The 16,532-nt window shown below is 39.7% G+C and overlaps 1 protein-coding gene across 1 annotated transcript in view; it reads right to left on the reverse strand.

Annotated features, from left to right (window-relative positions):
• The window catches only part of TESK2 (testis associated actin remodelling kinase 2), a 79,753-nt gene that overhangs the window by 7,487 nt on the left and 55,734 nt on the right, over positions 1 to 16,532 (reverse strand). The window contains exons 6-9 of the mRNA XM_032117537.1: positions 7,639 to 7,721; positions 5,750 to 5,825; positions 3,994 to 4,077; positions 2,804 to 2,890 (exon numbers count right to left, since the gene is read on the reverse strand). Coding sequence (XP_031973428.1) covers positions 2,804 to 2,890; positions 3,994 to 4,077; positions 5,750 to 5,825; positions 7,639 to 7,721 — 330 coding nt within the window. The remainder of the gene's footprint in view (positions 1 to 2,803; positions 2,891 to 3,993; positions 4,078 to 5,749; positions 5,826 to 7,638; positions 7,722 to 16,532) is intronic.

Here is a 16,532-nt window from a genome sequence, read left to right on the forward strand (position 1 = left end):
CTCAGTGTGTATTTATTTATTCATGCTAGCAGATACAGCTCTCTAAACAAAGTCCAACACTAAAATTGTACCACAGGGCAAGCAGCTTCATTTAAGCAGTAACTTTGAAGGCATTTCATCATTTTGAGCATTGACCCTGTATATATGTCATAGGCTTCACTACTGTAGGTAGCAACATCTAATTCAGCAGCCGAAAGTTCACTTCATTCCAGTAATAAAAAAGATTCCGCTTGACCTGATTGCTGTTTCCAGCCTTCTAAAGGCTTTTTCAGAATGGACAAGCCCAGACAGATCTCACCTCTACAATGGGAACAGTAGTGCTTTGTACACAACAAACCCCAAAGACCTCCCTGATACTGCCCTGCAGCTTGTTTGAGATGGATTTTTCTGAAGAGAGCTGGTATGATCAGCAATGCCAGAACACCTTCTGGCAACAAGGGGTAAAAGGCTAAAAATTCATACGTACAGTAACAAAACCAAACAAAGAAACCACACTTGAAGAGCTCAAGAGCAGCAAGAAAATTGTTCTAAAGCAGCAGCTGGAATTTCCTGGCATTGGAAAACATATTTTTCTGCATTCCCTATTTCACTGAAAGAGTAGGGCAGGGGCAGCACTGAAGCACACACTGTACCCTGACAAACTTACTAATTTGGGAATCTCAGGGAGCTGTTGCAAGCTACAGGAAGTCACAGGAAGTAAAAAGAGCTCTCTGGCTATTTTAATTTGTGCTAGGTAAGTTCCAAGACAAGAGCAGCAACGGAAAAGTTACTCAGAGCAGTATTTGTCTCTTCCATCCCTGAGAAATCCAGATTCTGATCAAATGGAAGAGAAGGTTCCTTCTCAAAGCAGCAGTTGCCCACAGCTTAGCTCATCCTGGTAAGCTTTTTGCATGATAATTTATGATTATATTTATTAAATATTCCCACATGTATGCTTAAAATTGTTGGGGAGCCTTTCTTGCAGGTGCTTATTTACAAACCCTCACACTTTGTAACAGTAAATTAAATTTTAATCCACTACTCATACATGTCAGTTTTTGCTGGTTTTCTTAGTGTGCCTTAAAACACATTTGCTGGCTGTAGAAAATCTTAGGGCTTTGCACATTAGTTCAGCTGGGCTATACAGTTCACACCTTGTTGACCTATTAAATAATAAAAAGCTATATAAATGTCCGTGTCTCAGAGCAAATTACCACAGCAATCACCTCTTACTGAAGAACAGCATGTTTAGGAAGATATGAGAAAGCTTTATCTGTTTACTCCATTTTCCTTCTCCTAGGTGAGTGGTATGTGAATTCCAGCATGCCCCACACTGAAATCAGCATATTAATGGCTGGATCACAAGACAGTAATTTCCATTTCAATTCAGTGAAGGGACATTTATTATACAGGAAGTTGCATTTGACAATAATGAGTAGGAGAAAACCGATTTTTTCTGAGCACACCAAATTCTTACATGAGAATATAAGGTTACTGCCCCTTCCTTCATGAACAGTTTTACTCCGATTTTCAGAGTTGAAAAATTGCTTTGAATCATGCACCATGTGCTTGGATGCAGTACCATTTCTGGAGTCTGCAGCTGGGAGTTGAGATTTCCAAAGTCAAATCCTACCTCTAACCAAACCCTTTAGTGCTCATGTAATCAAAGCACTTCATAAACACGAGTCAGATGTACCACTGTCCAGGTGAAGTAAGCTCTGCTGTACTAAGGTGAAACAAGAGGAGCTACATAGCTCATCCACAGTAAGTTCCACAAACACTCTTAGAATTAAATTATGCTATGTGGTGCCAAAAGCAGCAGTCAGTCATTGCCCCCATTCTCACCTTTATATTGCTCTCTCCTTGAGCATGGGCTTTTGAACTAATACAAAGTAAAGAGAGAGGTTGGGTCAAAAATAACCATCAAAAGCACAAAGGGATGAGACTTTTCAAAGCACTCACTTGGACACAGTGCTGGCATCGGTTCCAGCGCAGCCTGGTTGTGAATCCAGGGCCAAGTTTTGTGCAGTAAAATTTTTAAAAGCTGCCTCTACTTAAGTTGAGTAAACTGGACATTCCCAACTTCAGTTGAATGTGGTGGAAGCTCAGGTTCTCTTATTTTATATAAACTGGTTTACTATACATTGGTACTAGCAACTCTGTTACAGGATAACCAGCAGAAGAGATCTGCTTCCCTGGAGTTTTCACAATAAGGAGCCAGGAAGGTATCCAGCCCTATCACAATTTTACTTGAATAATTGCCAGAAAATTCTCTCCATACAGCACATGGCCTATAGCCTTACAGATATTAAATCATTTCGGTCCAAGTTTGGATTTTATGACACAGGCTAAGGATTTGGATGTCAAAGCCCTTTTCCAAAAGGCATCATATAGACACTTTAGAGCAGTTTAATGCCTGCTCTTGATTTGTTTGTCCCCTCTGTTTGTAAGAGCAACTCAGTCCTTCCTTCGTAACTCAGGAGGTCTGCACACAACAACAGCTGGATTTTGTCAGCCCGAGGGTTAGCCAGTGTCAATGGCATCCAACTGGTTATGATCAGCCTGAGCAGCCTGCAAGAAGCTGTTCAGTGTGCCAGACCTATTTGTTTGGCATGACAGAACACAGAATTGCAAAAACACAAGGCAAACCTTTTAGCAAGGGGAAGGGAAGGATTATAAAAACTGAAAGGGACTTCTGGGTACATTGCTTCTATAGGTGAGCTCTTCAAGTCTCTTCTGTAAATGCTCTAAGCTTTATCTTCAAAAGCCAGAGGGATTTGGAGAACTCCAGTTTAGATCTCTCCCCCTGAAGTAAGATACTCACGTTACAGCAGTTGAAGGCCAGCTGGAGGAAGTCAGGAGGACAGTCTCCCACCATGTGCTGGAAAGAATCATAATCTAATCCAAAATTCTGTACAAATGACAACAAAGCATAGAGAAATAAATTAGGTCTTCCATCTCGCTCAAAGCATCATCTTTTTAGGGGGTCCCTATGTGAAATTATCAGGAATAACCATAAACACCTTCTCAGCAACCACAATTACAGAGGAGTTTGAGAAAACTTCATGCACACTCCGAACTGCAGCGTTCCCAGTGTGGATTACTGATACAGGATAGCTGTAAGACAATGGGCTGACATCAAAGCCCATCCTTCTTCCTGGATTCAAATGCAGTCCACTGCACTTGAAATGTTGCCCATGTGCATTTGGAAACAATACCTTATACTGTGATGTTTCACTATAGTGACTTTCACAGTGCAAATTAACAGCCTACTCTAAAACCAGAGGCTTTACTATGGTGGAAATGTATCAGTTAAAATGGCTAACTTCTCAGTGGATGGTACTGGTAATACAAATTATCCAGCTCCTTATGTGCATGTCTATAAAATCTGAAGGGCAGACTAAAAAAGGATCTCTTATTTACTGCAGTTTGAGACCTAAACAATTTTCCATTTTCAGAAATGGAGGGGGACAGACAATTTGGAATAACCCCCACTGAGGGTCAAAAGCTGCCCTGCAGATGGGATGAATAAAGAAAAAAAGTATCTTTAATTAGTCAATTATAACTCAGATTCACAGTGCTTAGTAGAGTCCACACAAAATAAGGGTGAATTTATTTTAGCTGCTGTTAACAGAGCCCCTGCCCCTTTTACAAGGGGGGGCGGCTTAGTGCGTGCAGTGTGCCTAAAGTGCCTCGTTTTGAACCTGGCAAGAAGTCTACATGAGCTATCACTCCACAAAAGGAAGAGTTTGCATTGCAGTGCTCTCGATGTACTGCCAGTTAGGGGCAGAAAGGATTCCCATGAGGATTGCAGCAGCACAAACTCTCTGAGAAAGTGTCTTCAATGGAGCTTCCTACAATAACAGCATAAAGAGCAACAGCCTTCTACAGGCTATTTTTAATGTCCCACCTATTCATCCTATCTTTGGCAGCAGTGGCAGAAGTTCTAAAGGCTGAGCCGTTATCATGGCAGACTCGCCACCTCCCACCAATGTTGTAAACACAACCACTCACCTCTGTGCGAGGGAGATAGTCCGGGTCTGCCTGTATTCTTGCTATAATCTCACACAGAATTATGCCATAGGAGAACACATCTGCCTGAGAGAAAAAAATGAATAGACACATGGTTCAGCTATGAATACTCAGCGTTCTTATCTGCCACTGAGTTTCTCCTTACCCCAAATGGCTATCATGAAACAACACCACCACAGCCTTACAACACTGAGCAACAGCATTAGAGCTAACATTTTCTGTGTGAAGAAATACATGCTCACAGAAAGCATTCTTGTTGCACAAAAGCAATAACTTTAAAATTCTTTCAAGAAAAAAAAAAAAGAAAAAAACCCATCAAATCACTCTTAATTCAGCAGTGTAAAAATTTAAAAAATAAAAAAATCCTCCCTTGCACAAAGAATAGTGAAGTTCCATTTGATGTCTTACACATGGGAATACTTAAAAACACAGCCAAAACATGACATGCCTATATATCACTGTGGTTAGAAAAACAGGTTTAGAATACACATGATCACAGCCTAGCCAGAACATTAATGCTGCTGTTAAGAAAAATTACATCTTCCTCTTCTCAGTTCAGTACCTCTGGAGAAAACAGTCTTCCCAAAGCTTGAGATATCTAGCAGCACTGTGTATCAGTGCTCAATTTCCATGACGTTTAGTAACCACTTATCTGACTACCTCTGGAGCTGCACAGTTCCTCAGATTTCCACCCACCTGAATTTTTCGGGTAAGAGAATTTAAGAAAACATGGAATACAAGTCTGCAGATCAGAAGCTTGCATCCCTCATCCCTTATGTATCAGACTGGCTTATATGTCACCTTTCATGCTGCTTCCTCTTTAGTCTTCCCCTTGGTAGGGTTAATAAAGAATGTGGCACCATAGATTTGGGTACTTTATTATTAATTTAGGTCAATTAAAACTCCTTAAAAGCTTTGAAATGGTAATTATTACTTCTGTTACTGAGGTAGTTACTGCTTTCCTGCAAGTTAAAAGTACCACAAATTAAACAGATTATTGACTTCTAGATATAGAGAGGTACAGGATATGGGCTTTATCACAGAAAAGCTACACTGGCAGGGCTGAAGTAATGGACAGAAAATCCTGTGTAAAGAAAAGATTGATTGAAAACACCATTTCTAAAACCCAGTGTGGTCTCATCCTCCTCTGAAAGAAACATTTCCTGATGATACGAACAGAAAGACTTGGGAATACCTTTGGAGAACATTTTCTCTCATCAAGGCATTGATGGACAACATTTTCTCTCATCTTAAGACATGCTGCTTTATATTTCATATTTATACACACACATATATATACACTCATCCATCCATATATATATACACACACACAGAGAATAGTGCAAATTTACACACAGACCTTTTACTTCTACCCAGATTTCACTAGTGTACAGTCAGGGAAGCAACTTTGCTTCATTTCTTATGAGATTTGGTTAAATTAAATTGTGTTAGATCAACAAAACATTACTATATTTCAGTATGTGGGGTGTTTCAGAATGGAAATAGCATAACAGAACAATCCTAAAGCCAATTCTATCTCCATATAAGATTACACACCATGAATTAAAAACATTAGCTATTTAACTCTCACTCTCCTTCAGTCTGAATGATCTACTGAGTACAGAAACACCACAAGTGAAAATAACAATAGTTTTAATATTATGGAAATTCTAAATCTTGCATACCACTACAGAAGAGAAACATTTGACAGCTAACTGCATTTATATCATGTACCTACCTTTTCATTGTAGGGCTCATCTCTGAGAACTTCTGGTGCCATCCAGAAGGGTGAGCCCACAACTGGTAACTTCTCACTATATAGATGTGGGATAGATATGGATAGGAGGTGGTGGGAGAGAAGGAAGAACTGTTAATTAAATGCTCAAGCATTGCTATTAACTTTCCCAATCAATTACTCATATTTTATTTCTAGTTTTTAAGTACCCAGCCACTTTAAAAGAATGTTTTATTTTAAGATCACGGCTGTTCAATAGTTTTTATTGCCAAACTCTTGGCAGAGTTGGTTCCTTCATCTACACATAAAAAGGCTTGTGGACATCAGTTTTGGGCTAGATGCCAAGCTCTCCATTCACCCAGCAAGACATGCAAGTATCATCCCTACATGTATATGCAGCTCTGAATGAAGTCAAACTGTATTTAAAATAATAAAGATCTGCTAACTGTATTTAAAAAAAAAAATTAAAAATCAAGATGGACCAGATGAATCCTTTAATATGGAAAAATTAAAAGTAATCAGAATAGACCCAATTTGAAAAACCTGGAGTTTCCATAAGGCTGAATAGTGGGGCCTTAAAAAAGGCCTCCAGCCTTACACCTAGCTGACCTTGAGGGAATACCTATTTAAAAAAGAAAAGGACTCTGAAGGCCTCAAAGTAGCATGGCTTGTTACCAGCCAACTGGAAAGAACAAAGCTGCATTTGAAAATGGAGGTAAAGCTAGATAAAAACAAAATAGTGGGTAATGTTGCTTGTTTTAGTCTCAAGCTACCTTAACTGTACTCTCAGTTTTCAGGGCATCTTGAAGCTGGGTATTAAGGACACATTAAGGCACCTGTAGTGCCTTCCTGATTTTGTGATGGGTTCCTCTGAACACAGCTGAAGCTTTCAGCACTTCACTGGGTACTCCACAGCAGCTACAAGATAAACACTGGCTGTACTTATCAGTAGTTTGGAAATTAAGATGTTCACTTTAAGCTTTAAGATCCAAAATTTCACCAATATTCATGCAAGCCTTCAGACCTCTCAAGATACGGTTTTTGGATATGTGCAGTTTAAAAACTGTGCATAGCTGAGATCAACTTTTATTGTTTTCTATGCAGTCAAAAGTGCTGGAAGGCTTTTTATTTATTTTACGCAGAAGCACACACTGGAGAAAATCTGACAGCACATTTCACAGTCAGAATACTTTGAAATACACAAGTCAATATACAGAGAGAACAATGAAATCCTTGTCCTTGATCTCTCTAATGGAGGGACGACAAAAGGACTATTTTCAATTGTGACAATAGCTTGTGACAGTCCCCTGTGCATTCCTCAAATGAGTTAAGATTATAATTTCATCCTAGAGAAAGTAAAATGGTAAGATAATGTTAGACAGTAATTTTATAATTAATTTTATTTTGCTCTGTTATAAACCTGGATCTTAAAAACTAACCCAGAGGTTAAACAAGAATAATGCTGGAATGCCACTGAATATTGTTTATGAAAGTGGAAAGATGATAAAGTTGCTTGAAATCAACAAATGACATTTATTACAAAATCATCCCAATCCAGAATGTTGGACAGTATTTTTGTGTTTGTGTTTTGGTTTTTTTTAAACCCGAAATTCCCAAATACCAGCTTAAAAGATCTACCGAAAAGCTGGAGCAAATCCTCTAGTGATTGGAACATTTTTGAAGAATAAATGTCACCAGTAAATATCAAAATGGACAGTAATTAAGGCTGGAACATCTTGGCTATCCAGCCTGCAGTTCCAGACTGAAGACTGAGGGTATGTTTTGCAAATTCTGTACCAGAGTGCAATAACAGCCCCAGGGATCTGGCTCACTAGAGCTTCTGACCTGCAGTTGTCCTGCAATCCTCACTCCATTTAGATTGGCTCCCATACCTGTGATCAGGAATTTTCTCTGCTAAACCAAAGTCTCCAACTATTGCTGAGTATCCATTCTCATCATGTTTTATTAAGCAGTTCTGGAAAAACAAAACGAAAACCAAACAGAAGAGTTATTGTCTGGGCATGAAACCTCTATAACATTCCAGATTAAAAACAGATAAAAAAGACTACAAAATAGAGTTTGGAAGATATTAATCTATGAGAAGCTTTTGTCTGAGAGCAACAACACTTTTCCCCTACCATCCCCCTGCACAATCACGTCTGTCAAACTTAAGATGTTGCAAACAGCCTTCCACTTACCTAATAATCCACTTAAAAACTTGCTGAGAAGGCAGGCAGCCACAGGCAGCACATACCCTGCTAAGTTTTCACAAGAATTAAGATGATTTAGCTCCCTTATGCTCAAATATGCAATACATGCTGTTCATTATGACACCTTATATTTTCTCTTTACAATTTGCCTGCACCTGACCAGAATACAAGATCAGAGCAGACTTTAAATGCCTTTATATATTTTGTTGCATTAGCTATTGAAAAGGAACTCGTTGCTTTGCAGTAAACTTACATCAGAAAATGTAACATATAACCAAGTTATATGTGCTTTCAGAGTCTCAAAATTCTTTATTTTACAGTATATCATAAGACATGATTTAAGAGAAAAGTCTAATAGGGAAATGCTGTCAGTCTTCTCCTTTCATTGCTCCCCAGTGTCAGGATGGAGGGCAACTTAAGGACACACAGAGATAATTGTGCTCCAACAGCATCACATCACACACAGGGTATTATTGATTTCTTTTTGTTATTTATTTACAACTCTGAGAAATATGCTTTTACCATTCCAGTACCACATCTTTTCCCATTTCACCAAATGAATCGATAGCTGATTCCCTGCATTTTGTTCTATCCTGCAATAGGTGGAACAAGACAGAGAATTCTTTCCTTTCCCACATGCCTTGTTCTGTATCCTCCTGCGGGCAGTACAATAGCAGTGACAGGCAGCAAACCTACTGCCGACTCCTACCGAGTGGCACCCTGCATTAATTAGCTAAACAGCAGGAAACACTTTCTGGCTTTATTGTGCTTGGATATACAAAAGCCCCTTGCTGACCCCAGAGCACTAGCTTGTCTGTATAATGCAACTACCAAGAAAAGTGGGTCCCTTGTCTAAAAGATCAAGTTCAGGTCATCACTGTTTATATTATTCAGATACGATTGTGGCCCAGGCCATGAAGCGAGTTTTCTTCCTGCCAATTAAAAGGTTAAGCAAGCCACTCCTGTGATCATGTAAGGAAAATGCATGTCAGCCTCTTGAAACACATGCCAGGCTCCTGAGATGCAAAGCTTTATTTATTTAGCATGACTCAAGTTCAATAACTACAGTTAGTTTGGGGATTCATAAACATGTACCACGTTAAATCAACTGTGCTTGCCCAAAGAGCAGCAAAGCTTCTCAGTTGCGGGCTTTGTTATCTTTTATCAAAGAGTGCATTCATTCAGCTTGCCTCTCTTTAAACATTTGGTCACTGTAAGTGGACTTAAAACTGAGAAGGATAAAACTTAACTGAAAAATCTTACTCCAAGGATTCAGACAAGTGGAATTTCATTGCGTACCACACAGAAACAAGTCCATGAGGACACCAAAGATTTTGCAGTGTTCAAGAAGGCTCATACTATTTTATGCAGAAAAAAATTCAGGTTACTTTTCAGCCACAGATTGTTCAGCCACTGAAGATGATTCTTAATTCAACATTTTTTTAAAAAAACTCTATAATTCATAAACACTAGTTTTAAAATATAGATTTCCTTCTTGCATTATACCATGACTATTTACATTTTGTTCATTTTGAGAAGCAAGACTCCAGTACTTAATTTTACCTTCTGGATTTTATGGATTATTGCTATTCTCCAATAACCCCCAATCTCCAAAATTTTGGGGGAACATTTACATCCTGACTAAGAACTATTTTCAACATAACTAAAAATCTGTCTGCTGAAGATCCACAATAATTTACGAGGCTGCTTTGATACCAAAAGGAAGCTTAAATGAAACATCATCCTGACAGCAAATATTCCTTCAGCTTCTTACCAGTATCTAATCACATCCTGTTAGACAGTGATACATCACCAACTGAAGCTGAACAATTCTGCCCCCCACCAAGCCCCAGGCAGTCTCAGCTTTCAGGTACAGTACTGAACTATATAAGTAGGTTATTCCTAGATAAATCATACATTAAACCAACGCTGCCTGACAGCTCTGAGCCCCTTCCCCGATGAGCAGGATTTGCCTGCAGCAGAGCCAGGCTGCCTTTCAGTGCAAATGCTTGGAGAGACCCAACAGCACAGACACCCCACTGCTGTGGGGTCCACAGGTCCTGCAGGAGAGGCCACTAACACCAGGAGAAGGCACTGGGGGAAAGCCTTGGGCAACATTCCTGCTGTAGAGTACTGATGAGCTCTTCTGCTGTGGTAGGCTGCACAATATTAAATTACATAAAGAAGGAAGCTAAACTGTTCTCTCTCATTAGTGGATGCTTGTCTTCTGTTTGCACATGAAGAAATGATGAGTGTGAATTTAAATTCATTAGGATACGTATTCCAGTACAGGAGTGACTTTTGTATTCCTAGTTAAATCAGCCACAGGCAGGTGACATGCACCATACAATAAAATTCCAGTGTCACTACAAATGCTCACTGTAGTGAAACTAAACTGATTTAATTCATCTGGGGCAAATTTTTACATAGCTAAGCACCAATTTCCTAGAACCCAGAAAGAATGAAAGCCCATTCCTAGCAAAATCAGTAGTAAGCCCTTTCTACATACACTAGCATGGTCAGATGTCACTGTTCCAGCCTGTGCTGCTCATTCAGGGCAAGGTTGTGCAGATGGTAAAGCTGCATTCTGTGCTGAGATTCTCCAAGCAGTCAAGGCCAACCCTCAGCACCATTATACTCCTTCTCCACACTTCCCATCTTAGTAATGCCATTACACGACACTGTGCCAAACCCACAACACAAATAATGGAGTTACCAGATTTAAGATGCAATTCATAAATAGGTAACGTAACACAGCCCACTGTGGTTCATGTGCACCCAATGAAAGACAAAGAATTCACATTCTACCAACAAAATAAATCAAGATTGAAAAGGGACAAAACTTCATTAGAGACGAAAAGGTTGAAAAGAGCTTTTGAATTTAATCTAGAGGTAGTATCTTAGTAGGAAAGGTACAATAGTACAAACTACACTGTTTATTCCAACAAAGTGATATTCTCAGTTTCTATCAAAAAAATAGTGTTTCAGTGCAGCATGAAGTAGTTTCATTAATGGATTTTGGCTCAGAGATGCAAGAGTTCAAACCCCTCACTAGTGCAAAGAGCCTCTCAACCACCGCCTATGAAATGAAACGCCAAGCAGCTTCACAACATGAGCTTTGAGAAAGCACTTTTGACTTACTATTGCACTATTTGTATAAGCTGCAAGGCAATAAAACTTGGTGACCTTTTCAGGCTTTCTTTTTGGACCTCTACATACAGGGATGTTCTTTTCTTTGGCAGCTCACACAGTCAAAGAGGGCAGTATTTGACTTCAGCTGAGTTTTTGAGGGTTTTTTCCTCCCAAAATAGGGACCTCATCAGTCCTTCCTGAGGCAGTCTCTTAATAGAAGCAAGGAGCTCTGCACATGAGTCCTAAAGAGTTAACAGAGCTGTTTATGCAGACAGATGTGAAAGAACATAAAGCCCCCTTTGTGTTACAGGAGCTTAACATCTGCTTTGCACAGCATAATCCCACTAAGACGAATGCAATATTCTACTCTTCCTTTTACATAAACAAAAATGAAAATAGACTCAGGAGTTAAAAATAAGTTGCTTAGATGAAGAAACACCATCTTTTTATTTTTATTTTATATTACATATAAGCTAAACTGCTCAGAGATTTTACTGCACTCCAGAAAACACAGAAATGCTACTGCAGTGTCATTTGCAACGTTCTGATGACTGTTACCGAATTAAAATAATTAAAGGCCAATTGAGATGTATCAGCTGTTTTAAAAGTGCTATCCCCTAGGAGAAACCCCACTGAGAATTAAATGTGTAACAGGAAGTTTACAGTACTAGATACACTTTTGAAATTATTATGCTTAAGGGAGAGGTTCCATTTGGTTCCCAAAGTATCAGTAGAAGTTTAGTATTGAGACTATCATTAGAAATGGCCATCTGTAATAGCTAATTTTTTCAGTGCAAGCCCTCCCTTGCAGTGCAAAATATCCAGACAAGAGCTTATTCCGGCACAAAGGGGACCTTGCAACTGCCACAGCAACCATGAAACTCATCAGACAAAGGTGCTGTTCACGGCCTGGGGTTTATTTGGTTTTAAAGAAGCAAACAGCATACAAGGTAGGAAGTCAGGGCATGTCACTTTCAAGCCCAAAGGCAGTGAATTCATGTTACATCAGATAATCCACAGTAATTGGTTACATACATGATTCTGTCCCATAGTAACTGAGACTGCTCCTCTCTCAATGAGAGAAGGCTGAGCCATTACACACTGTGAAGTGAAAGCAGATGTCGGCAGGAATACACACACATACACATGCCTAGAGACTACAATTTCTTCATAGATTTTATCATCAATGGAGCTCACAAGGTTCCCTAAAACTGCTCACAACCTACTATTAATTATAAAACCTTGTTTTCAATTATACATAATTCTGCAAAACTAAAAGGCATTTGTTTGGAGGTTTGCCTGTTTGTTTTTAATCAACAGTTTTGATAGAGGATTTTTAGGGAGGGGGTGTAAACCATCAAAATATCAGCCTATGGTTTCATACCAAATTTGGCAAGTTCACAACTTGGAATGTGATGAGACCTCTGTATAAGATGCTCCTGTTGCCACCTCTGCAAAGAGTAGACTGGGATAGAGTAGAATGGTATATGCTGCGTGAGGAATTTGAGAGCACGACTAAGGTGACAAGACAAGAGGATAAGCTCAAGCCAGGGACTGGCAGGGACCAAGACCAGGGTCCTGAGCCAGGGAAAAAAAAACCCCCACATACTATTACAAGGACAGAAGAACTGCAAGTACAGCAAACAGGCAGTGGTGGCACGGATCAGAACTAACCTGGAGCAGCAGAACCTGGGGAGAGCTAGAAATGGCTAAACATACTAAAGACCAAAACACAAAGACAGACTGAATAAAGCATCGAGCAGGAGTATTAGGAAGAGAGTAAATGAAGTCAGCCAGACAAGGAGTTTGACCAATAAGGTTGGTGGGGCAGGAACTGGGAACAAAAAAGAAAAGAAAAAAACCCTTATGTACAAGGATGAAATGCTTGACCAGAGACTGGCATCGTACACTAGCAGAAAGGATTGGATAATAGCAGACTAGGTGTGATTGGTCTTGGAAAAACGGGCAGACTCCTGGATGTTCACTTCTCACTGCCAAGGAGTCTTGTTCCCCTCCCTATTCCTCTTCCATAGCAAAACCAATGTGTTTCAGCAATACTAATTAACGGTAGCAACAAATACAAATTAAAAATACTTCATGTATTAGTTACTGTATTAACTAAAGCAACAGACACCCCCTACCATGAATCTCAAGCTTCCAACTCTAAAATGAAGTGCATAATGCCATTTTTTCCAAAACTGATAGGAAGTTGTATACAACAGACACTACATCATAAAATAATATTACATAAAAGATGGGATGTAAAACCTCTGCAACAACTTTCCTTTTTCCCCGTATGCATACACATTAAGGTAACATCCTTAATTACATGACAGTTTTTCACCTGGCATCCATATGTTTTAGAGCACACAATGGATTCATGCTGGTGGTGAATTGGGGCTGTACATAAAACACTTGGACCACTATTTTCAGGACTCTGACCACTCTTCCCACAGAAACAGTAGGGTGGCAGAAAGGCTGGGAAGAGATGAAAAGGAAAGCCTGGACTGCAAATGAAGCTCTTCTGTCTTGTGGTTAAGACTATTGCAGTGATGCCCTGGGATCTGGATTCTGGCCTTCCCCAGCATCACAGAAGAATTCTGTAACAAGGAAGCTACTTCAGCAAAATCTTCCACATATTGTTACTAATCTTGTGCTTTCTCTGCCTCCAGGGGTCAAACCTGACTATTTTATAAGTGCTGTAATGCTTCCAACTGCCTCTGAGGTCAGTGAGCATATTGCTTTGAACTTAAACATGTAAAATGCAAATACTCCAAAAAAATTCTTAAAGCATATACCCAATATTCACCAATATTCTTGCTTTTAATCTGTTGTAATACGGATGATCTTATTCATCTCTCTCATCTCAGGAATACTGTAAGAATAATTTCACTGGTATTAGGGCAGTCATTGGCATAAGCTGACAAGGAAATCAAAAGTGCTTCCAGAGCAGGGTTTGAATGCAGTGCAAGTACAGTGCAAACAAGGTGTTGAAGAAACTACTGTGTAGCAGTAAGACATTTATTTTGAGGGGTGAGGTTAAAAGGGATTTTGCTGTAATTTTTTTGCAGGCTGGATACTTCTTCCCTATGCTTTCCTAAACATGGCTGTTTTAATTTTAAGTTACAACAGCTAGAATGTTGTAAAACCAAGTCAGATTGAGAAAAAACTCTATCATAATTCAGTGGCTTCTGTTGAAACACTTCCACAGTACAATTTCTGTTTTAATGATTGCATCTTCTATGACTAAGATTTTCAGAGTTAAAATTCATAACCAGAGCTCCTTGACAGTCACTGAAAGATAAAGAAAATTCCTATGATTCCAGAATGCAAATTCTTCTTCTGCACACTCAACAAGGCCCAAATGAAAAACAATTCATAGGGCTTGTGGTGATATAGATAGGGGACAAGGAATAAGTCAACAAGGCTGGCTGTCAGAACCCATCTATGACTTCATTTCCACATGAACCTTTTCATGACAAGTCAAAAGAGCAGACACCACGTTTCTTGGCCTATAAAAAGTTCAAGTCACCCTGCCCACACCCCTACTCTGTGCAGGCTGCAAATGGCCAGTCTGACCACTCGTACCTTCTGACAGATTCAAGCCAGGCTGTTGCTATCAACCAGGGCAGCTCAGCCTGATCAGCTACAGCAGCCCAAGCCCAGAGCCCAGACACTGAGCTGCTCATGACATGGGGAAGCACCGGCTGTCAGGGCAGCATATCCCTTCTAACAAGCACTGCCTCTCTTTTTGACAGAAGGACATTGGGAGGGGCACCAGTGGGATATGAGGGTTGACATCCCCATGGGCTGTCATATCGACTATAATGACCTACATCTACTCTGCTAAACCATTCTTCCCTCTGGCGTCCTGCGGTACCGATGCCATTCTGCTCCTCTCCACATGGTGCAATTAGGGAGAGAGACCACTCTGCTGTATACTAATGGCCCAACCCACTTATTTTCCAATCTCAGATTGGCAGGGGACAAGAACTTTTCTTTCTTTAAATTGTTAGGTATCAAATACATTGACACACATAATGCTAAGAGCAAGACAACTCTGCTGCCATAACTGATGCGGTAAAATTTATGTTCACACCATCCACTCCAGGAAGCTGTAGGAATTAGAGGTTTGCCAGAAATAGAAAGGTAGAAGTACGGGTCTAAATTAATTACAAATGATTTTTGAGTAGAATTCATATTAGAGAGACAGTTTGAAGTGGGCTATTGTCTTAAGTGTAACAGGTAAAGCACGGAGACACTCCTGCACAGAAAGGCTCCGTTTCATTCTGTTCACACTTCAGTCAAGGCCAGCAAGTTTCATAGAAAAATGCTCCACTCTGACTCTGCAAACTCAGTCTGTTCTGACTTTTGACAATGTCTAAACCCTTGTCTTTGCCTTCATTTGAATAATAAAGCCATCCCATCAATTACTGAAGTTTACTGAAGAAAGGAGGACAATACAGAATAGTATTGAATTTGCCCTTATTCAATCCAAGTTCTCTCCCAAGGAAAGAGTCCATCACATCTTCCTTCAGTTTGCTCACACATTGACTGTTTACCAGTAAGAATGAAGACAACTCATCCTATCACCAGTACAAACCCGGTAAAAGCCAAGGCATCTTCTCAAGCAGTAGCCAAAAGACATAGTCTGAGAATGGAAAATCTGATGACAGGTTTTTCCTATGGTTATCTTCATTGTTTTGCTTTGGAACAAAGTGACTTTTTTAAAACTTAGGCAGCCAGCAGGGCAAACATTTGCCCAAAAGGGAAGCTGTTTGCCCAATAGATTTAAAGTTTATTTCATCAATACCTTAATACACTAATAAAATCCGTGAGTTGTTTAAGGTGAGTGTTTAAGGCCAGGTGTTTCATCTACTTCCTTCCCAAACAGAACAAGGAAAGTACATAGATCATGTAAAAAAAACCCAAACAAAATAAACAAAACCAAAAAAACCCACCAACCCAAAAATCCCCAAGAAATTTAAAAATACAGACTATAGCTGTCATCAATTAAATTCTGTATTATTCTTGAAGCTGACAGCTTCCAGTATGACCTACACAGATACTAGAACTTTAATGCTAAGAACCGTCCAAACATAGCATAACTGCTAGTAAATTCTTAGGGTTTGATTTGTCATTCATTTGTTTTTGAATAACCTTAACTACTTCCCATGGCCTCTGATGAGTTTGCTCTTGCCGGGACATCCCGAACCCCTCCCAGCGGGTGCAGCTTCCTAAACAATTGGCATTCAACAATAGATAACATTGAAGCATTGGCAGGGCAGCTCCAGAGAATGACATACAGTTATGTAAAGCTTGGAACAAAGGCATTCACAGGGATCCCAGGAAATGGATTTTCATATGACTGACCATCACAGAACATGTTACGATAAATGCTGCAGGCACTGAGTTCTCCTTAGTTACTTTGGTTCCTTGCAGTA

The sequence above is a fragment of the Corvus moneduloides genome, chromosome 9 (assembly GCF_009650955.1).
Source record: "Corvus moneduloides isolate bCorMon1 chromosome 9, bCorMon1.pri, whole genome shotgun sequence".
NCBI lineage: Eukaryota > Metazoa > Chordata > Aves > Passeriformes > Corvidae > Corvus > Corvus moneduloides.